The sequence below is a fragment of the Panulirus ornatus genome, chromosome 13 (assembly GCF_036320965.1).
Source record: "Panulirus ornatus isolate Po-2019 chromosome 13, ASM3632096v1, whole genome shotgun sequence".
Classification (NCBI taxonomy): domain Eukaryota; kingdom Metazoa; phylum Arthropoda; class Malacostraca; order Decapoda; family Palinuridae; genus Panulirus; species Panulirus ornatus.
In genome coordinates this window covers 326,794-350,424 of record NC_092236.1, presented here as the reverse complement: position 1 = coordinate 350,424, position 23,631 = coordinate 326,794, and the positions used below count along the sequence as shown (strand labels likewise).

The 23,631-nt window shown below is 41.2% G+C and overlaps 1 protein-coding gene across 1 annotated transcript in view; it reads right to left on the bottom strand.

The window, feature by feature from the left end:
- Ziz (dedicator of cytokinesis protein Ziz) overlaps positions 1-23,631 on the bottom strand; it is a 526,511-nt gene that overhangs the window by 264,957 nt on the left and 237,923 nt on the right. The window contains exons 18-19 of the mRNA XM_071669140.1: positions 11,739-11,885; positions 367-577 (exon numbers count right to left, since the gene is read on the bottom strand). Coding sequence (XP_071525241.1) covers positions 367-577; positions 11,739-11,885 — 358 coding nt within the window. The remainder of the gene's footprint in view (positions 1-366; positions 578-11,738; positions 11,886-23,631) is intronic.

The following is a 23,631-nucleotide window of genomic DNA, read 5'->3' as shown; positions in this document are numbered from 1 at the left end:
TTACATTTAAAGCTGCATAACCACTTTCTGCACCTATTTCATAACATGTCACTTTCCCCATACCTATCTTACCTCCTAAACCTTACATGCACAATGAACAAATACTTCCATCTCTTATATCATTACCCATCAGTTTTCTAAAGTACTGTCTCCAGCTCTTATAAATGTCAACCTGTTACACAAGTACCTTCTCACCCTAGACACCCTCACTTTTCACACAGAACACCTTTCAGAATCTGCTCATTCCTTCCAAAGCAGCTCTTATTCTCTAGTAAATTTTCATTCACCCATTTTCTGAGATCCTTTAAGAGAAATAATCTTTAAGTTAAACAATCTACTGTTAAATACACTATAATAACATCTTACCATGACGTAATTTTGGTTTTTTGGCATCTATACTGTGAGGGGTATTGAAGATGGGAAGGTTGAGAGGTATGAAATGCTCATGTGAGCATACTACACGCAAGAGAATGAACTTGTACATGTGGAGAACTATAGGATCACCAGGACTAAAGTGCTCCAGGTACAACTTGATCAGCCCAAATACATAGCCTCGGTCCATCATGCTGAGACATCGCTGTTGGAGAAGAAAGAACTGCTTGAAAATCTCATCAATTTACCACATGCAAATATCTTTAGCTCCTCAGTCAATCAACTACCTGATGTAGCTGGAGAGAGGATTAACCAGAAAACCTACTTTAACAACGTAAGACTCTTTCCTATGAAGATAGTCATTCTTAAGCACATCCCAAGGTTAACCACAAGCACTGACAGGATTTTGTTTTTCAAAAACAAGACTTGAAACATTACTCTTCCATGCTTAGGAAGCTAGAAGCATAAGAGACATGTTCTCATTAATAATATAATTCATAACAATGAGTGAGGAAAGACTGACATTGAGGATATATGTGTCAGAGGTGGAGGGAACAAGAAGTGGGAGACCAAATTGGAGGTGGAAGGATGGAGAGAAAAAGATTTGAGCGATCGGGGCCTGAACATACAGGAGAGAGAAAGGTTTGCAAGGAATAGAGTGAAATGGAATGATGTGGTATACCAGGGTCGACTTGCTGTCAACGGATTAAACCGGGGCATGTGAAGTGTCTGGGGTAAACCAAGGAAAGTTTTAAGGGGCCTGAATGTGGAAAGGGAGCTGTGGTTTTGGTGCATTACATATGACAGCTAGAGACTGAGTGTGAGCGAATGTGGCCTTTGTTGTTTTTTCCTAGCGCTACTTTGCGCACATGCGGGGGAGGGGGGTGTCACTTCATGTGTAGCAGGGTGGCAGTGGGAATGGATGAAGGCAGCATGTATGAATGTATATATATGTCTTTGTATGTATATGTATGTATATGTTGAAATGTATAGGTATGTATATGTTCATGTGAGGGCATTTATGTATATACATGTGTATGTGGGTGGGTTGGGCCATTCTTTCATCTGTTTCCTTGCGCTACCTCACTAACGCGGGAGACAGCGTCAAAGTATAATAAAGAAATAACAATAATAATAATAAAAGTCAGGGGTTGGTGAGAGGACAAGAGCCAAGGAAGGAGTAGCATTACCCCTGAAGCAGTTGTATGAGTGGGTAATAGAGCATAATAAAGTAAATTCTAGATTGATGTGGGTAAAACTGAAAATGGATGGCAAGAGATGGGCAATTATTGGTGCTTATGCACCTGGCCAGGAGAAGAAAGACCATAAGAGGCAAGTGTTTTGGGAGCAGTTGAGTGAGTGTGTCAGCAGTTTTGGTGTATAACTGATGGGTGATAAAATGCGAGAGAGTAAAGTGGCAGATGAGGGTATAATTGGTGTGCACAGGGTATTCAGGGTTATGAATGGAAATGGTGAAGAGCTTGTGGAGTTGTGTGCTGAAAAAAGACTGATGACTGGGAATACACAAGCATACATATGTGTTTGAATGGAGAAAAACTGGAGGAAGTGAAGTGTTTTAGATATCTGGGAGTGGATCTGGCAGCGGATGGAAAACATGGAAGCGGAAGTGGATCATAGGGTGGGGAGGGGGCGAAATTCTGGGAGCCTTGAAGAATGTGTGGAAGTCGAGAACATTATCTCGTGGAAAGCAAAAAAGGGTATATGTTTGAAGACTAGTGGGGTCTCCCAACAATAGTGTATGGTTGCGAGGCGGTGGACTATGGATAGAGTTCGTGCCGCAGGCGGGATGGATGTGCTGGGAAAATGAGAAGTTTGAGAGACAATGTGTGGGTGTGAGGTGGTTTGATCGAGTAAGTAACGTAAGGGTAAGAGAGATGTGTTGAAACTAAAAAGAGCGTGGTTGAGAGAGCAGAAGCGGAGTTTTGAAATGGTTTGGCGATCGGGGCCTGAACATACAGGAGAGAGAAAGGTTTGCAAGGAATAGAGTGAAATGGAATGATGTGGTATACCAGGGTCGACTTGCTGTCAACGGATTAAACCGGGGCATGTGAAGTGTCTGGGGTAAACCAAGGAAAGTTTTAAGGGGCCTGAATGTGGAAAGGGAGCTGTGGTTTTGGTGCATTACATATGACAGCTAGAGACTGAGTGTGAGCGAATGTGGCCTTTGTTGTTTTTTCCTAGCGCTACTTTGCGCACATGCGGGGGAGGGGGGTGTCACTTCATGTGTAGCAGGGTGGCAGTGGGAATGGATGAAGGCAGCATGTATGAATGTATATATATGTCTTTGTATGTATATGTATGTATATGTTGAAATGTATAGGTATGTATATGTTCATGTGAGGGCATTTATGTATATACATGTGTATGTGGGTGGGTTGGGCCATTCTTTCATCTGTTTCCTTGCGCTACCTCACTAACGCGGGAGACAGCGTCAAAGTATAATAAAGAAATAACAATAATAATAATAAAAGTCAGGGGTTGGTGAGAGGACAAGAGCCAAGGAAGGAGTAGCATTACCCCTGAAGCAGTTGTATGAGTGGGTAATAGAGCATAATAAAGTAAATTCTAGATTGATGTGGGTAAAACTGAAAATGGATGGCAAGAGATGGGCAATTATTGGTGCTTATGCACCTGGCCAGGAGAAGAAAGACCATAAGAGGCAAGTGTTTTGGGAGCAGTTGAGTGAGTGTGTCAGCAGTTTTGGTGTATAACTGATGGGTGATAAAATGCGAGAGAGTAAAGTGGCAGATGAGGGTATAATTGGTGTGCACAGGGTATTCAGGGTTATGAATGGAAATGGTGAAGAGCTTGTGGAGTTGTGTGCTGAAAAAAGACTGATGACTGGGAATACACAAGCATACATATGTGTTTGAATGGAGAAAAACTGGAGGAAGTGAAGTGTTTTAGATATCTGGGAGTGGATCTGGCAGCGGATGGAAACATGGAAGCGGAAGTGGATCATAGGGTGGGGGAGGGGGCGAAAATTCTGGGAGCCTTGAAGAATGTGTGGAAGTCGAGAACATTATCTCGGAAAGCAAAAATGGGTATGTTTGAAGGAATAGTGGTTCCAACAATGTTGTATGGTTGCGAGGCGTGGACTATGGATAGAGTTGTGCGCAGGAGGATGGATGTGCTGGAAATGAGATGTTTGAGGACAATGTGTGGTGTGAGGTGGTTTGATCGAGTAAGTAACGTAAGGGTAAGAGAGATGTGTGGAAATAAAAAGAGCGTGGTTGAGAGAGCAGAAGAGGGTGTTTTGAAATGGTTTGGTCACATGGAGAGAATGAGTGAGGAAAGATTGACCAAGAGGATATATGTGTCGGAGGTGGAGGGAACAAGGAGAAGAGGGAGACCAAATTGGAGGTGGAAAGATGGAGTGAAAAAGATTTTGTGTGATCGGGGCCTGAACATGCAGGAGGGTGAAAGGAGGGCAAGGAATAGAGTGAATTGGAGCGATGTGGTATACCGGGGTTGACGTGCTGTCAGTGGATTGAATCAAGGCATGTGAAGTGTCTGGGGTAAACCATGGAAAGCTGTGTAGGTATGTATATTTGCGTGTGTGGACGTATGTATATACATGTGTATGGGGGTGGGTTGGGCCATTTCTTTCATGTGTTTCCTTGCGCTACCTCGCAAACGCGGGAGACAGCGTCAAAGCAAAAAAAAAAAAAAAAAAAAAAAAAAAAACGAGTAGGACAGATGACCAACAGGCATTATTAGATTATGTATTAGATGATGGAAGTGTAAAAGAGAGACATTTGGATAAAAATGTGCTGAGAGGGGCAGCTGGTGGGATGTCTGATTGCTATCTTTTGGAGGCAAAGGTGAAGATTTGTAGAGGTTTTCAAAAAGGAGGAGACAATGTTGGGGAGAAGAGGGTGGGGAGAGAAAGTGAGCTTGGAAAGGAGACTTGTGTAAGAAATAACAGGTGAGATTGGGTATAGAATGACAAAAGGTGAGAGCAAATGAAATGAGGAGAGTGAATAAGCAATCAGAGGTATTCAGGGAAGCAGTGATGGCATGTGCAAGTCATGCATGTGGCATGCGAAAGGTGGGAGGTGGGCAGATTAGAGAGGGTAGGGCGTGGTGGGATGAAATAAAGATGTTAGTGAAAAAGAAAAGAGAGGCAGTACTTACAATGAAAGAGAGCAAATGATTGGGAGATGTATAAGAGAAAGTGGCAGGAAGTCAGTAGGAAGGTGAAGAGGTTGAAAAAGAGGGCAAATGAGAGTTGGAGTAAATAATAAGCAAAAGACAAGAGAACAAATGGAGACATCAGTGAAGGGAGCAAAAGGGAAAATGATAACAGGTAGTGACAGAGTGAGGAGATGGAGTGAGTATTTTGAAGGACTGATAAATGTGTTTGATGAAAGAGTGGCAAATGTAGGGTGTTTAAGTCAGGGTGGTATGAGAAGTGAGAGAGTCAGGGAAGGTGGTTTCATGTAAAGAGGAGGTTGATGAAAGCCCGGTGGAAGATGAAATCTGGCAAGGTGGCAGGATTAAGTGGTATTGCAGCTGAATTTATTAAGAAAGGGGATGACTGTGCTATTGATTGGTTGGTAAGGATATACAGTGTATGTATGGATCATAATGAAGTGCCTGTAGATTGGCAGAATGCATGTATAGTGCGACTATATAAAGGCTAAGACGATAAAGATGTGTTCAAACTACAGAGGCATAAGTTTGTTAAGTATACAGGTTGAATATCTCTTATCCGAATGCCTGGGACCAGAAATGTTTTGGATTTTGGAATATTCACATATACATAATGAGATATCTTAGCCCCTTGGGAATGGGACCCAAGTCTGAACACAAAATCCATTTACGTTTCATATACACCTTATACACATAGCCTGAGGATAATTTGTACAATATTCTTAATAATTTTGCACATGAAACAAAGTCTGTGTAACAGTGAAACATCAGAAAGCTAAAATGTCAACCTCAGCTGCCCATGTGGATAACGTGTGATTGTTTGATATCACCTTCATTCCTGACTATGAATTTATACGCAACTAATAAGCAATCATTTTCTTACACTTATTCACACACAAGTAGTTAACAGTAAAAAAAATATGATATACCATATATACATGAAAAAATAATATGTTTTGGGTAACTATGCACCACGGTAGCATCAGTAGAATATCTGTATCAGCTGTTAAACAATAACAAGAAGAAGCAACTGCAGGTTTTCAGTTTCCACCTATGATACAGAATTTTGATGAAAAGGTTACAGTACACTGCACATTTAGGTTTTATTTTATATTTACTCAAATTTCTAAAACGAGAAACAGAAGATGGGGTTATGCGGGAAGTGCTCATCCTCCTCGAAGGCTCAGATTGGGGTGTCTGAATGTGTACTGATGTAACCAAGATGAGAAAAAAGGAGAGATAGGTAGTATATTTGAGGAAAGAAACCTGGACGTTTTGGCTTTGAGTGAAACGAAGCTCAAGAGTAAAGGGGAAGTGTGGTTTAAGAATGTCTTGGTAGTAAAGTCAAGGGTTGGTGAGAGGACAAGAGCAAAGGAGTGGCACTACTCCTGAAGCAGGAGTTGTAGGAGTATGTGATAGAGTGTAAGAAGGTAAATTCTAGATTGATGTGGGTAAAACTGAAAGTGGATGGAGAGGGATGGGTGATTATTGGAGCCTATGTGCCTGGTCATAAGTAGAAAGATCATGAGAGGAAAGCGTTTTGGAAGCAGCTTAGTGAGTGTGTTAGCAGCTTTGATGCATGATACAGGGTTATGGTGATAGGTGATTTGAATGCAAAGGTGAGTAATGTGGCAGTTGAGGGTACAATTGGTGTACTTGGGGTGTTCTGTGTTATAAATGGAAATGGTGAAGAGCTTGTGGATTTGTGTGCTGAAAAAGGACAGGTGATTGGGAATACCTGGTTTAAAAAGAGAGAAATACATAAGTATACGTATGTGAGTAGGAGAGATGGTCAGAGGGCGTTACTGGATTATGTGTTAATTGATAAGCATATAAAAGAGAGACTTTTGGATGTTAATGTGCTGAGAGGGGCAGCTGGAGAGAAGTCTGATCACTATCTTGTGGAGGGGAAGAAGAAAATTTGTAAAGGTTTTCAGAAAAGAAGAGAGAATGTTGGAGAGAAGAGAGTTGTGAGAGTAAGTGAGCTTGGAAAGGAAATGTGTGTGAGGAAGTAACAAGAGAGATTGAGTGTAGAATGGCAAAAGGTGAGAGCAAAAGATGTAAGGGGAGTGGGGGAGGAATGGGATGTATTTAGGGGAGCAGTGATGGCTTACGCGAAAGATGCATGTGGCATGAGAAAGGTGGGAGGTGGGCAGATTAGAAAGGGTAATGAGTGGTTGGATGAAGAAGTAAGATTGTTAGTGAAAGAGAAGAGAGAGGAATTTGGACAATTTTTGCAGCAAAGTAGTGCAATTGCCTGGGAGATGTATAAAAGAAAGTGGCATGAGGTCAAGAGAAAGGTGCAAGAGGTGAAAAAGAGGGCAAATGAGAAATGGGGTGCGTGAGTATCATTAAATTTTAGGGAGAATAAAAAAATGTTTTAGAAGGAGGTAAATAACGTGCATGAGACAAGACAATAAATGAGTACATCGGTGAAGGGTACAAATGGGAAGGTAATAACAGGTAGTGATGAAGTGAGAGGGAGATTGAGTTAGTATTTTGAAGGTTTGTTGAATGTATTTGATGATAGAGTGGCAGATATAGGGTGTTTTGGTCAGGGTGGTGTGTGAAGTGAGAAGGGTCAGGGAGAATGGTTTGGTAAACAGAGAAGTGGCAGTGAAAGCTTTGTGGAAGATGAAAGCTGGCAAGGCAGTGAATTTGGATGGTATTGCACTGGAGTTTATTAAAAAAGGGGGTGACTGTGTTGTTGATTGGTTTATGAGGATATTCAATGTATGTATGGATCATGGTGAAATGCCTGAGAATTGGCAGAATGCCTGCACAGTGCCACCATACAAAGGCAATGGGGATAAAGGTGAGTGTTCAAATTACAGAGGCATAAGTCTGTTGAGTATTCCTGGAAAATTATATGGGAGGGTACTGATCAAGAGAGTAAAGGCATGTACAGTGCATCAGACTGGGGAAGAGCAGTGTGATTTCAGAAGTGGTAGAGGATGTGTGGATCAGGTGTTTGCTTTGAAGAAACACATAAGGAATACATATTTTTATGGATGTTACAGGATTGAACAGAAAAGCATCCTCCATCTTCACATATGTTGACATCCTAAAATGCACTGCCACCTTAAACAGATGGATGAGAAAAGGCTTCCCTGATAAACTTGCTTTTCTCCTATACGGTGTGGATCTTACTCTCATTAACACCATAAAGGCAAGCAATAGCTCAAGCAATAGACTGAGACTGATAAAGTTCATTCATTACCTTGAACAGGCTCATTTGTAATAGGAGTACTTGCTGAACACTTAGGCATAGTGGTGACTGGCTCAAGTGGGCAGAATTGTAGATATATACAAGTGACAAATGATACATTATTTCTCTTTGAATGCTAATGGAGAAATGACATGGTGAGAAGTACAACAAGATCAGCATTCACACTCACAGCACCGCCAGCTGGGTTCACATTATACTCTGACAGCTTGTGTTAAAATGAAAAAAAAGGAAGTAATCTAACTGCCCATGCTTTACCAAATCATTACATCAAACAATGCTACACCTCCCTAGGTGAAACCATTGGCATATAAGATGTAGAATGATCTCAGTAAATATTTTTGAGATAAAAGTGCATCTCATAAAGCAGAAAAACATGATTCTGTATCATTAATTACTCTAAGCTACGAAATGAATTACAATTATCAATCATACTGCCTTATAAATATATACTGTTTCAGATACAGAACTTAAGGTAGTATTATACCCTGAATTCTGTTCCTTTATTCTGCCATATTTCCAAGATTGTAGCATTACACTTTGAATTCTGTTATTTTATTCTGCCATATTTCAGAGACTATCTTTACATATATAATATGAGCCAGCATGTAAATTGAATTAATCCAACATATCAATACTCACCAGGAAATTTAATAACAATGATAGTAGTCATGTAATTTTTCTATCCAGCTTTGTTGCACTGCATTTGTTCTGTGACTGATGCTACGCTCAAAGTGTGTGTGTAATTCTATGATATACCAGAGAGAGCTGTCACTTGTCTTTCACTTGGGTGGATTGAGTGCTTACTTTTTTCTTCATTTGCTGTGCATACATGTATATATTTACTAATTCATTTGCACGGAGAATACATAAACTTGCTCACATCTGTGTTTCATCTAAATTCCCACTCTGCCCAAGCAGTATCCATATCTCCACATGAAGCTTTAGATTACAACCATTCAGGTTTCTGTTACCCTGGTTTGGCCAGGATTCTTGAACCCTATAATGCTGTGGCCTTCCTTCCACTATCATAAGTTCAGAGTGACATGAAAGCTTGATTCACTTGGGATCTGATTCACCTAACAGCCATTGCCATCTCAAATTTCAAGTACCTTATTACAAACTATCCCTTCCATACTTCAACTGGAACTCACCAGCATGTTCACCTCTACCTGTGTGTCAGCTTTTGTAGTTCATATTTACTACATTTATCTTTGAGAAGAGTGGGAGGTGGGCTGTTTAGAAAGGGTAGTGAGTGGTGGGATGAAGAAGTAAGAGTATTAGTGAAAGAGAAGAGAGAGGCATTTGGACGATTTTTGCAGGGAAAAAATGCAATTGAGTGGGAGAAGTATAAAAGAAAGAGACAGGAGGTCAAGAGAAAGGTGCAAGAGGTGAAAAAAAGGGCAAATGAGAGTTGGGGTGAGAGACTATCAGTAAATTTTAGGGAGAATAAAAAGATGTTCTGGAAGGAGGTAAATAGGGTGCGTAAGACAAGGGAGCAAATGGGAACTTCAGTGAAGGGCGTAAATGGGGAGGTGATAACAAGTAGTGGTGATGTGAGAAGGAGATGGAGTGAGTATTTTGAAGGTTTGTTGAATGTGTCTGATGACAGAGTGGCAGATATAGGGTGTTTTGGTCGAGGTGGTGTGCAAAGTGAGAGGGTTAGGGAAAATGATTTGGTAAACAGAGAAGAGGTAGTAAAAGCTTTGCGGAAGATGAAAGCCGGCAAGGCAGCAGGTTTGGATGGTATTGCAGTGGAATTTATTAAAAAAGGGGGTGACTGTATTGTTGACTGGTTGGTAAGGTTATTTAATGTATGTATGACTCATGGTGAGGTGCCTGAGGATTGGCGGAATGCGTGCATAGTGCCATTGTACAAAGGCAAAGGGGATAAGAGTGAGTGCTCAAATTACAGAGGTATAAGTTTGTTGAGTATTCCTGGTAAACTATATGGGAGGGTATTGATTGAGAGGGTGAAGGCATGTACAGAGCATCAGATTGGGGAAGAGCAGTGCGGTTTCAGAAGTGGTAGAGGATGTGTGGATCAGGTGTTTGCTTTGAAGAATGTATGTGAGAAATACTTAGAAAAGCAAATGGATTTGTATGTAGCATTTATGGATCTGGAGAAGGCATATGATAGAGTTGATAGAGATGCTCTGTGGAAGGTATTAAGAATATATGGTGTGGGAGGCAAGTTGTTAGAAGCAGTGAAAAGTTTTTATCGAGGATGTAAGGCATGTGTACGTGTAGGAAGAGAGGAAAGTGATTGGTTCTCAGTGAATGTAGGTTTGCGGCAGGGGTGTGTGATGTCTCCATGGTTGTTTAATTTGTTTATGGATGGGGTTGTTAGGGAGGTAAATGCAAGAGTCCTGGAAAGAGGGGCAAGTATGAAGTCTGTTGGGGATGAGAGAGCTTGGGAAGTGAGTCAGTTGTTGTTCGCTGATGATACAGCGCTGGTGGCTGATTCATGTGAGAAACTGCAGAAGCTGGTGACTGAGTTTGGTAAAGTGTGTGGAAGAAGAAAGTTAAGAGTAAATGTGAATAAGAGCAAGGTTATTAGGTACAGTAGGGTTGAGGGTCAAGTCAATTGGGAGGTGAGTTTGAATGGAGAAAAACTGGAGGAAGTGAAGTGTTTTAGATATCTGGGAGTGGATCTGTCAGCGGATGGAACCATGGAAGCGGAAGTGGATCATAGGGTGGGGGAGGGGGCGAAAATTTTGGGAGCCTTGAAAAATGTGTGGAAGTCGAGAACATTATCTCGGAAAGCAAAAATGGGTATGTTTGAAGGAATAGTGGTTCCAACAATGTTGTATGGTTGCGAGGCGTGGGCTATGGATAGAGTTGTGCGCAGGAGGATGGATGTGCTGGAAATGAGATGTTTGAGGACAATGTGTGGTGTGAGGTGGTTTGATCGAGTAAGTAACGTAAGGGTAAGAGAGATGTGTGGAAATAAAAAGAGCGTGGTTGAGAGAGCAGAAGAGGGTGTTTTGAAATGGTTTGGGCACATGGAGAGAATGAGTGAGGAAAGATTGACCAAGAGGATATATGTGTCGGAGGTGGAGGGAACGAGGAGAAGAGGGAGACCAAATTGGAGGTGGAAAGATGGAGTGAAAAAGATTTTGTGTGATCGGGGCCTGAACATGCAGGAGGGTGAAAGGAGGGCAAGGAATAGAGTGAATTGGAGCGATGTGGTATACAGGGGTTGACGTGCTGCAGTGGATTGAATCAAGGCATGTGAAGCGTCTGGGGTAAACCATGGAAAGCTGTGTAGGTATGTATATTTGCGTGTGTGGACGTGTGTATGTACGTGAGTATGGGGGTTGGGCCATTTCTTTCGTCTGTTTCCTCGCGCTACCTCGCAAACGCGGGAGACAGCGACAAAGTATAAAAAAAAAAAAAAAAAAAAAAAAAAAAAAAAAAAAAAAAAAAAATCTTTGCTTGTGTAATTAATGTGCATGTATAAATTTGCTTCTTATATATGTCATAAGAAAATGGTAAAAATGGGTGTGGGGTTGGGTGGGAAGAGACTGTATCCCTTGGGTGGGCAGAGACTGTATCCCTATCTCTTATGTGTTACAGTGTCTGGTGTCCCATAAATCATACTTGAATATCCTTTGCTTTAGTTACTGTCTGAATACCCAGATTAATAATGTACCTGAGCTGTACTGCATGTTTCTGGATATTTCTTTCACATATTTGTGTGAAAATTAGGAAGAAAAATCTCCCCCACAAACATAAACACCCTTATCCCACTGAATCGTAGAGTAAAATTGGAATCACAATCTACTAAGCTCTGTTTTCCAAGAACACATCACTGTTAAACTGGAATTAGGTTAACAGACTAATGATGGATGAGGTATTTATCTTACCAGAAGGCAAAATGATAAAACAAGTCTAGAATCCACAGATCTGGCAGGAGCTCTCAGGCTTGTGAAATAAACTGACAGAAAGAACAGTTACTAACCTTAAGAAAGTGAGCCAAAGCAATGTTAGCTGCCCTAGCTTCAACAGGGCTTTCTTTGTAACGTTGAATAATATGGATGGACACCAATTCTACAACTGATCGCACTTCTGTTTGGTACTCTTCACTAAATCTCTCATTTCGTACCATCTGGAAACATGAAAATAAAAATTTATGTAAAGTTAAAAAATGGGCTTTGTCATTATCAAGATTCAGAAAAATTACAAAAACTCTTGAGCTTCCTTACTAAGCCTCCTAGACTGATATGTGCAGAGGTACTGTTACTAAAATCTCTAGAACGGTTAGTTATTTAATGCATCAGTCTGCTTAAAGACTAATCTGTGTCTTTTATCTCCTGAGGACCCTTAAAAAACTTTTACCATTGTCACATGATGACTTTAACTAAAAACAGGTCTGACACAGCTGGCAAAAATATCATGCATCTCACTTACCAACAGAATATCAGAGAGAAAGCACCTATATTATCTGGGGGGTGATGCCATTTCTGTGTGCTAACTACTGTATTTACCTGCACTCTAAAGAAAATGATTTCTCTGGTATCAGTATAAATACTTTTGGCTCCGAGAAAATTAACTGTTCATTTATTCATTTACATAAAGTACTGTCCATGTAAATAACAGGTAAACATACAAAAAATATCTATCTAAATCTTTGATGTCTATTCATTCCAGGAACTCCCTCAAGGGGGTGGCCACAGCAAGTCTCCATACCTGTTGAACTCCACTACCACTTCTTAGCCTTTAGTATATCACCCCTAACAAGCCACTGGCAGAGGGTAACTAGTCCAACAGGCTACTGGCACAGGGTAACTCTAGCACAGTGGTTTCAGAGGCTCCTACCTATCATTCCTACCAAATACTTCTACCTAATGTGTCTACCTAATTTTTTTTTTTTTTTTTTTTTTTTTTTTTTTTTTTTTTTTTTTTATACTTTGTCGCTGTCTCCCGATATTCCTGTCTAATGTTCAAACCAACTACAGTTTGTACCTCTCTAATCTGGAACTCTGTGGTCCAGCAACTCCCATGGTCTGGCACAGTTTGAATCTGCCACCATTAGTTATTAGTCTGTGGATCTTCCACCAAGATGGTGCTGTTAGCAGTGCTAAGGTGCCGAAATCTGTTTACACTGCGGCCAAGCTAATTAACGGTCCTATTAATTTCTTATATTCAGTTGTACTTTAACCCATCAGGATGTCATCCAAGAGACCAAGAGGTGCAAATGGTGCTAGTGCTGATAAACATAAGCATAAATCATTAGCTATGCTTGAAAAGTTGGAGTTACTAAAAAAAATTAGATGAAGGATCTTCTGTATAGACTGTGTTAGTCCTATGAAATTGGATCAACAACTGTGTATGACTGTGGGGTCAATTTCTGTTTTCCAGCATTATCTGTGGTCTGGCAACAGCCAGGTCCTAAAGTTGCCGGATTAAAGAGGTGCAACCTGTACTTCTGCCTAATGCTCTCAGTTAATGCTTCTACCTATTACTTCAACCAAATGTTCCTATCTACTACTTCTATCTATTGCTCCTCCGTTTTGCCAAAAGGCAAGGCTAGTGCAAAGGGCTCACTGCATGAAAATCTAGAGTTGTGAAGAATGAGTTACGTGAGTCGTTATGTGTGACAAGGATAGATTGTATGTATGTAACAAAATGTCAGCATTCCACATATAGATGAGGCAGAAAGAAAAGACAGCTACCTGGAACAATGGGGTGCAACATGATACCAACTGAAGTGCTGGCTCACAACAAAGCCATCACTAACCCTCTAAACACCAAAGCAAGCAATACCAATGATATAACTCCATGGCTGGTGGCTGCCTACCAACTACTACCGACATAAAAAATATATGTACAATATTGAAAATATATTTTTTTTATTTTTCATTTTAATTTGTCGCTGTCTCCTGCATTCGCGAGGTAGCGCAAGGAAACAGAAGAAAGAAATGGCCCAACCCACCCCATACACATGTATATACACACTAGTCCACACACGCAAATATACATACCTATACATCTCAATGTACACATATATATACACACACAGACACATACATATATATCCATGCACACAATTCACACTGTCTGCCTTTAATCATTCCCATTGCCACCTCGCCACACATGGAATACCATCCCCCTCCCCCCTCATGTGTGCGAGGTAGTGCTAGGAAAAGATAACAAAGGCCCCATTCGTTCACACTCAGTCTCCAGCTGTCATGCAATAATGCCCGAAACCACAGCTCCCTTTCCACATCCAGGCCCCACAAAACTTTCCATGATTTACCCCAGACGCTTCACATGCCCTGATTCAATCCACTGACAGCACGTCAACCCCGGTATACCACATCGATCCAATTCACTCTATTCCTTGCCCGCCTTTCACCCTCCTGCATGTTCAGGCCCCGATCACTCAAAATCTTTTTCACTCCATCTTTCCACCTCCAGTTTGGTCTCCCACTTCTCCTCGTTCCCTCCACCTCCGACACATATATCCTCTTGGTCAATCTTTCCTCACTCATTCTCTCCATGTGCCCAAACCATTTCAAAACACCCTCTTCTGCTCTCTCAACCACGCTCTTTTTATTTCCACACATCTCTCTTACCCTTACATTACTTACTCGATCAAACCACCTCACACCACACATTGTCCTCAAACATCTCATTTCCAGCACATCCACCCTCCTGTGAACAACTCTATCCATAGCCCACGCCTCGCAACCATACAACATTGTTGGAACCACTATTCCTTCAAACATACCCATTTTTGCTTTCCGAGATAATGTTCTCGACTTCCACACATTCTTCAAGGCCCCCAGAATTTTCGCCCCCTCCCCCACCATATGATTCACTTCCGCTTCCATGGTTCCATCCGCTGCCAGATCTACTCCCAGATATCTAAAACACTTTACTTCCTCCAGTTTTTCTCCATGCAAACTTACCTCCCAATTGACTTGACCCTCAACCCTACTGTACCTAATAACCTTGCTCTTATTCACATTTACTCTTAACTTTCTTCTTTCACACACTTTACCAAACTCAGTCACCAGCTTCTGCAGTTTCTCACATGAATCAGCCACCAGCGCTGTATCATCAGTGAACAACAACTGACTCACTTCCCAAGCTCTCTCATCCACAACAGATTGCAATCTTGCCCCTCTTTCCAAAACGCTTCCATTCAACTCTCTAACAAATGGATGTATATATATATATATATATATATATATATGTGTATATGAGTGGATGGGTCGTTCTCTGCATGTTTCCCAGCGCCACCTCACTGACACGGGAAACGGTGATCAAAAGGGCAAATAAGAGTTGGGGTGAGAGAGTATCGTTAAATTTTTGGGAGGATAAAACGATATTTTGGAAGGAGGTAAATAAAGTGCATAAGACAAGAGAACACAGGGGAACATTGGTGAAAGGGCTAATGGGGAGGTAATAACAAGTAGTGGTGAAGTGAGAAGGAGATGGAATGAATATTTTGAGGGTTTGTTGAATGTGTCAGATGATAGAGTGGCAGATATAGGGTGTTTTGTTCAAGGTGGTGTGCGAAGTGAGAGGGTCAGGAAGAATGGTTCGGTAAACAGAGAAGAGATAGTGAAAGCTTTGCAGAAGATTAAAGCTGGCAAGGCAGCGGGTTTGGATGGTGTTGCAGTGGAATCTATTAAAAAAGGGGGTGACTGTGTTGGTGAGGATATTTAATGTATGTATGGCTCATGGTGAAGTGCCTGAGGATTGGCGGAATCCATGCATAGTGCCACTGTACAAAGGCAAAGGGAATAAAAGTGAGTGTTCAAATTACAGGGGTATAAGTCTGTTGAGTATTCCTGGGAAATCATGTGGGAGGGTGTTGATTGAGAGGGTGAAGGCATGTACAGAGCATCAGACTGGGGAAGAGCAGTGTGGTTTCAGAAGTGGTAAAGGATGTGTGGATCAGGTGTTTGCTTTGAAGAATGTATTTGAGAAATACTTAGAAAAACAGATGGATTTGTATGTAGCATTTATGGATATGATAGAGTTGATAGGGATGCTCTGTGGAAGGTATTAAGAGTATATGGTGTGGGAGGTAAGTTGTTAGAAGCAGTGAAAAGTTTTTATCAAGGATGTAAGGCATGTGTACGAGTAGGAAGAGAGGAAAGTGATTGGTTCTCAGTGAATGTCGGTTTGCAGCAGGGGTCCATGATGTCTCCATGGTTGTTTAATATGTTTACAGATAGGGGAAGAGAGGAAAGTGATTGGTTCCCAGCGAATGTCGGTCTGCAGCAGGGGTGCAAGATGTCTCCACGGTTGTTTAATTTGTTTACAGACAGGGTGATTAGGGAGGTGAATGCAAGAGTTTTGGAGAGAGGGGCAAGGATGCAGTCTGTTGTGGATGAGAGGGCTTGGGAAGTGAGTCAGTTGTTGTTCACTGATGATACAACGCTGGTGCCTGATTCGGGTGAGAAACTGCAGAAGCTGGTGACTGAGTTTGGTAAAGTGTGTGAAAGAAGAAAGCTGAGAATAAATTTGAATAAGAGCAAGGTTATTAGGTTCAGTAGGGTTGATGGACAAGTTAATTGGGAGGTAAGTGTGAATGGAGAAAAACTGGAGGAAGTGAAGTGTTTTACACATCTGGGAGTGGAATCAGCAGCAGATGGAACCTTGGAAGTGGAAGCAAGTCACAGGGTGGGGAAAGGGGGAAAAGGTTCTGGGAGCATTGAAGAATGTGCGGAAGGTGAGAACATTATCTCGGAGATCAAAAAGGGGTATGTTTGAAGGAACACTGGTTCCAACAATGTTATATGGTTGTGAGGCGTGGGCTATAGATAGGGTTGTGCGGAGAAGGGTGGGTATGTTGGAGGTGAGATCTTTGAGGACAACATGTGGTGTGAGGTGGTTTGATCGAGTAAGTAATCAAAAGGTAAGAGAGATGTGTGGTAATAAAAAGTGCGTGGTTGAGAGAGCAGAAGAGGGTGTATTGAAATGGTTTGGTCACATAGAGAGAATGAGTGAGGAAAAATTGACAAAGAGGATATATATGTCAGAGGTGGAGGGAACGAGGAGAAGTGGGAGACCAAATTGGAGGTGGAAGGATGGAGTGAAAAAGATTTTGAGCGATTGGGGCCTGAACATACAGGAATCGTGAAAGGCATGAAAGTAATAGAGTGAATTGGAATGATGTGGTATACTGGGTCGATGTGCTGTCAGTGTATTGGACCAGGGCATGTGAAGCGTCTCGGGTAAACCATGGAAAGTTTTGTAAGGCCTAGATGTGGAAAGGGAGCTGTGGTTTTGGTGCATTACACATGAAAGCTAGAGACTGAGTATGAACGAATGTTGCCTTTGTTGTCTTTTCATAGCGCTACCTCAAATGCATGGGGGGGGAGGGGGGTGCCATTTCATGTGTGGCGGGGCGGTGACGGGAATGGATGAGGGCAGCAAGTATGAATATGTACATGTGTATATATGTATATGTCTATGTGTATATGTATCTATACGTTGAAATGTATAGGTATGTATATGTGCGTATGTGGGTGTGTATGTTTATACATGTGTATGTGGGTGGGTTGGGCCATTCTTTCATTTGTTTCCTTGCGCTACCTTGCTAACATGGGAGACAGCAACAAAGTGAGAAAAGAGCAGTGAAAGTGAGTGAACTTGCAAGAGACTAGTGTGAAGAAAGATCAGGAGAGATTAAGTGTGGAATGGCAAATGGTGAGAGTAAATAAAGCAAGGGGAGTGAGTGAGGAGTGGGTGGTATTTTGGGAAGTAGTGCTGGCATGTGCAAGAGATGCAAGTTGCATGTGAAAGGTGGGAGGTGGAGAGATTAGAAAGAGTAGTGAGGGGTGGGATAAAGAAGTAAAGTTGCTAGTGAAAGAGAAAAAGGAGGAGTTTGGGCAGTATTAGAAGGAAAGAGTACAAATGTTTCAGGGATGTATAAGAGAAAGTGGCAAGATGAAGGTGAAAAGGTTGAAAAAGGGCAAATGAAAGCTGGGATGAGCCAGTGCTAGTAAACTTTAGGGAGAATAAGAGGTTGTTGTGAAAGGAGGTTAATAATGTGCAAAAAACAAGAGAAAAAAACAGGAACATTGGTGAAGGGGGAAAAAGGGAAAGTGGTAACAGGCAGTGATGAAGTGAGGAAGATATGGAATGAGCAATTTGAAGGACCACTGAATATGTTTAATGACAGGGTGGCAGTTCTTGGATGTTTGGGCTGGGGTGGTATATGAAGTGAGAGTGTCATGGAGGGTGGTTTGTTGAGGAGAAAGGAAGCAGTAAAAGCCTTACGAAGGCTGAGGTGTGGCAAGGTGGGTGGAGTGAATGGTAGTGTAGTTGAATTCATTAAGAAAGGGGGTGACTGTGTTGTTGACAGTCTAGTCAGGATTTTCAATGTACATATGGATCATAGTGAGATGCCTGAGAATTGGCAGAATGCATGTACAGTGCCACTATATAAAGGTAAGGGGGATAAAGGTGTGTTCAAACTACAGATAGATAAGTTCGCTGAATGTACCTAGTAAGATGTACGGCTGGGAAATGGATGTATGGCTAAGGAATGACGAGAGAGTGAAGGCATTTTCAAAGCATTAGATAGGGAAAGATCAGTGTCACTTCAGAAGTGGTAGAAAGATGTGTGGATCAGGCATTTGCAGTGAAGAATGTGAGAAATACTTAAGAGATACCAATGGATCAGCATGTGGCATTTATGGATCTGAGGAAAGCATACGATAGGGTTTATTGAGATGCCTTAAGAAAGGTCTTATGAATATAAAGTGTGGGAGGAAAGCTGCTAGAAGCAGTGAGAATTTCTTATTAGGAGTATGGCAAGTAGGAAGAGAGTAAATGGTTCCAAGAGAAGGGTAGTCTGTGGCAGGGGAGTGTGATGTTACCATGGTTGTTCAATTTTATTATGGATGGGGTGGTGAGGTAGGTAAGTGTAGGCATCTTGAGAGAGAGAGAGAGAGAGAGAGAGAGAGAGAGAGAGAGAGAGAGAGAGAGAGAGAGAGAGAGAGAGAGAGAGAGGGGGGGGGGGGGGTGGTATGCACTTTGTAAGGATGAGAGAGCATGGGATGCAGGTCAGCTGTAGTTTGCTAGCTATAAAATACTGGTGGCAGATTTGAGAGTGACAATGCAGAAGTTAGTGACTGAGTTTGGAAGGGTGTTTGAAATGAGGCAGTTGAGAGTAACTGTGAATAAAAGCAAGGTTATTGGTTTTAAGCAGAGTTAAGGGACAGGTTAGTTGGGGTGTGAGTGTGAATGAATAAAAATTGGAAGTGAAGTGTTTCAAATTCCTGGAAGTGGACATGACAGCAACTGGAACCATGGAGACAGAAGTGAATCAAAGGGTGAGGGAGGGGGTGAAGGTTCTGTGAGCACTGAGGAATGTGTGCAAGAGCAAAAATGGGTATGTTTGAAGGTATAGTAGTTCCAACATTATCATAAGGATGAGGCAAGGATTACAGATAAGACTGCACAGACAAGGTGAGTTGGAAATGCAATGTTTGTGGACTGTATGTGGTGTGTGAGGTAGTTTGATCGAGTAAGTAATGAAAAGGTAAGACAGAGGTGTGGTAATAAAATGAGTGTGGTTGAGAGAGCTTAAGACTGTGCTGAAATGGTTTGGACATATGGAGAGAATGAGTGAGGAAAGATTGACAATGAGGATACATATGTCAAAAGCGGAGGGAACATGGAGAACAGGAAGATCAAACTGGAGATGGAAGGATGTAGTGAAAAAGATTTCTTACAATCAGGGCCTGAACATCCAGGAAAGTGAAAGGCATGCATGGGATAGAATTAATTGCAATGTGGTATAAGGGGTCGACACTGTCGATAAACTGAACTAGGGCATGTGAAGCATCTGAGGTAAACCATGGAAAGGATTGTGGGGCCTGGCTCTGAATGAGATGTAGTTTTGGTAAATTACACATGAGTTACAGAATGCATGTGAGCAGATGCAACCTTTCTTCATCTGTTCCTGAATCTACCTTATGAATGTGGGAACCAGTGATCAAGTAAAAAACGTGGCATAATAAATGTTAGGCTGAAATAAAATCAGTGTTGTCTCATTCACAAGTCACCTCACTCCCCAACATTACTGCTAGCATGTTAATGTTTACAATAATAATTTTTGACTGTTTTTGGTCGTCACTGTTATTTCACATGCTTTTGTTCAGATACGATTAATCAATAATACTGTGTACAATGATATGTAAAAATCAAAAATGTCACTACTGCAAAGCAACTATATTGAGGTAACTGCTAACGCCATGGCACAAGCATTTACAAAATTTACCAATTTATGATATTTTCAGACTTACACATCTGTCTTAAATGTGTTTGTTGATAAATGATTGCTCTGTGATACTGTACACCAAACACTAAATTTCATAATAACTTTAAAATTATAAAGCAATAATATGGAAGTAACTGCAAATGCCATAGTGTACCTGTAAACAATATTTATCAATATGTGATACTGTTTTTAGTCTTACACTGTATTTTGGGCTTTTTCATGCTTTGTACATAGATGATTGCTCTGTGATGTAGCGTACACCAAGCTGGAAATGCTAAAACAACTTAACTGTGACTGGCAATTATAATGAGGTAATTACTACCACCATGACATTTATGTTTATGATATTTATAAACCTGTGACTGCTTGAGGCTATCCACTACTTTGCACATCCATTTGTTCATAAATGACTGCTGTATAATACAGTATACATCAAGCAGTAATTACATACTTTAATCTATCTATTCATATCTCTGATGCCTGTTCCAAGCTGGTACTCCCTCAAGGAGGTGGCCATGGCAATAGTCTCCATAACTAGTGAACTCCACTGCTACTTCTTAACCTTTACTGCCCCACCATTAAAAAGCCACAGGCAGAGGGCAACTCTAGCACAGTATTTGCAGAGGCTCCTATCCAATGTTCCTAATGACTACTTCTACTTAATAACTTTACTATTACAGAGCAATTATAATGAGGCAATTACTACCACCATAGAATAAATGTTTGTGACATATATCAGTTTGTGACAATGTTTCTGGTCATTGTTGTTTAAAAGCATTTGTTCATAAATGACAGCTCTACATCACTTTAGAAACCAGATAATGAATATTATAACACCTTCCCCATTAAAAAGCGATTATTTTTTTTTTTTTTTTTTTTTTTTTTTTTATACTTTGTCGCTGTCTCCCGCGTTTGCGAGGTAGCGCAAGGAAACAGACGAAAGAAATGGCCCCCCCCCCCCATACACATGTACATACACACGTCCACACACGCAAATATACATACCTACACAGCTTTCCATGGTTTACCCCAGACGCTTCACATGCCTTGCTTCAATCCACTGACAGCACGTCAACCCCTGTATACCACATGACTCCAATTCACTCTATTTCTTGCCCTCCTTTCACCCTCCTGCATGTTCAGGCCCCGATCACACAAAATCTTTTTCACTCCATCTTTCCACCTCCAATTTGGTCTCCCTCTTCTCCTCGTTCCCTCCACCTCCGACACATATATCCTCTTGGTCAATCTCTCCTCACTCATTCTCTCCATGTGCCCAAACCATTTCAAAACACCCTCTTCTGCTCTCTCAACCACGCTCTTTTTATTTCCACACATCTCTCTTACCCTTACGTTACTTACTCGCTCAAACCACCTCACACCACACATTGTCCTCAAACATCTCATTTCCAGCACATCCATCCTCCTGCGCACATCTCTATCCATAGCCCACGCCTCGCAACCATACAGCATTGTTGGTACCACTATTCCCTCAAACATACCCATTTTTGCTTTCCGAGATAATGTTCTCGACTTCCACACATTTTTCAAGGCTCCCAAAATTTTCGCCCCCTCCCCCACCCTATGATCCACTTCCGCTTCCATGGTTCCATCCGCTGACAGATCCACTCCCAGATATCTAAAACACTTCACTTCCTCCAGTTTTTCTCCATTCAAACTCACCTCCCAATTGACTTGACCCTCACCCCTACTGTACCTAATAACCTTGCTCTTATTCACATGATTATATTGAGAAGATTACTACTGCTACAGCATAAATGTTTACAATATTTATCAATCTGCTACGCTGTTTTTGGTCTTAAAGTTCTTATTCGACTTGCATCAGTTCACAATTAATAGCTCTACAACACTGTATACAGCAAACAATAAATCCCATACCAAAATCACCAATACAAAGCAAAAACTTTAACAATAATAGATAATATTTAACATTCACTATGATATATAATGTGCAATTTATACAGATGGACATTATCTTACAAACAATTGAGTAACCCTAGCATGGAGGATGTCATGACAGTGGCTAGTTTGAGTCAGGCCACCTTGTTTGGCTGTGCCTCATCATGAATCCACTCATTTTTTTTTCTTTTAAGTTTGTTCAACGTTTCCTGCATTAGCAAGGTATCACAGGAACAGAAAGAAAAAGGCTGCACTTGCTCATATCCAATCTCTAAGTGTCATGTGCACTGCACCAAAACCACAACCCCCTATCGACAACCTGGCACCACAGACCTTTCCAGAGTTTCCTTGGTTGATTCACAGGACATGGTTCAGTCCGCTGACAACATGTTTACCTCAGTACACTACATCATTCCAGTTCACTATCCTATGCACAATTTTCATCTTGGATGATCAGACTTCAATCACTCAAAATACTTTATGCTCCATTTTCGTCCCCCTTCTCCTTGTATCCTGCACTTCTAATGCATATATCCTCACAGTCAACCTCTCCTCACTCATTCTCTTCATATGCCCAAACTATTTCAGCACAGCCCCCAAGTTCTCTCAAACATACTCTTATAACTACATCTCTCTCTTACCCTTTTATTACTTAATCAATCAAAGCACCTCAACCACATACTACCACACCTCTCTCTTACCTTTTTATTACTTATCAATCAAAGCACCTCAGACCACATACTGTCCTTAAACATTTCATCTTCAACAGATCCACCCTCTTCCACACATCTTCATCTACAGCTAATCCTTCAAAACCATACAACACTGCTGGGACTACTATATCTTCAAGCATTCTCATTCTCACCCTCCCAGATAATTATCTCTCTTTCCGCACAGTCTTCAATGCTCCCAAACCCTCACCCACCCTACAACTCACTTTCACTTCCATGGTTCCATTTGCTGCCAAGGCCACTCTCTGGTATCCAAAACAGATCACTTCCTCCAAATTTCTCTATTCAAACTTACACCCCATCTAACTTGTCCTACAACACTGCTAAACCTAATAACCTTGCTTTTATTCACATTTACTTTCAATTTCCTCCTTTCAAGCTTTCTTCTAAACTCAGGCACCAACTTCAGTTTCTCACTCACATCTACCACCAGTGCTATGTCATCAGCAAATGACACTGACTCACTTCCCAGGTCCCTCTCACCCCCTACAGACTGGCATGCTCACCCCTCTCTCCAAGGCACTCCATCACCCCATCTACAAACATATCAACTCAATGCATCAATATATTTGTAACTTTAATAATCATAAGTTCTGCATTCTATATTTTCTTAACTATCCCTGTGGTATTCATACACTGTTTTTTCCTAGATCCATTGCTAAAACCAATTTCTAAGTCATAAGAGTTCAAAATAGCATATTAAGACACAACCTGTACAAGCATATAAACACCTCTTCATTATCACACACTATAATCATCACTCCCTCCCAATGAAAAGAGCTGCAAAGCATCTGACTCATCTACCATAATAATTTCTATATCATCATCAGAACTATATTATCTCAAAATTTCATTTAATCCATTTTTTCAAGCTACATCTTCTAACTCTGTAATAAACTGATGCATTTTGCAGCTAGCAGCACCTTCTGTAAGTACAATAAAAATGACAAAAA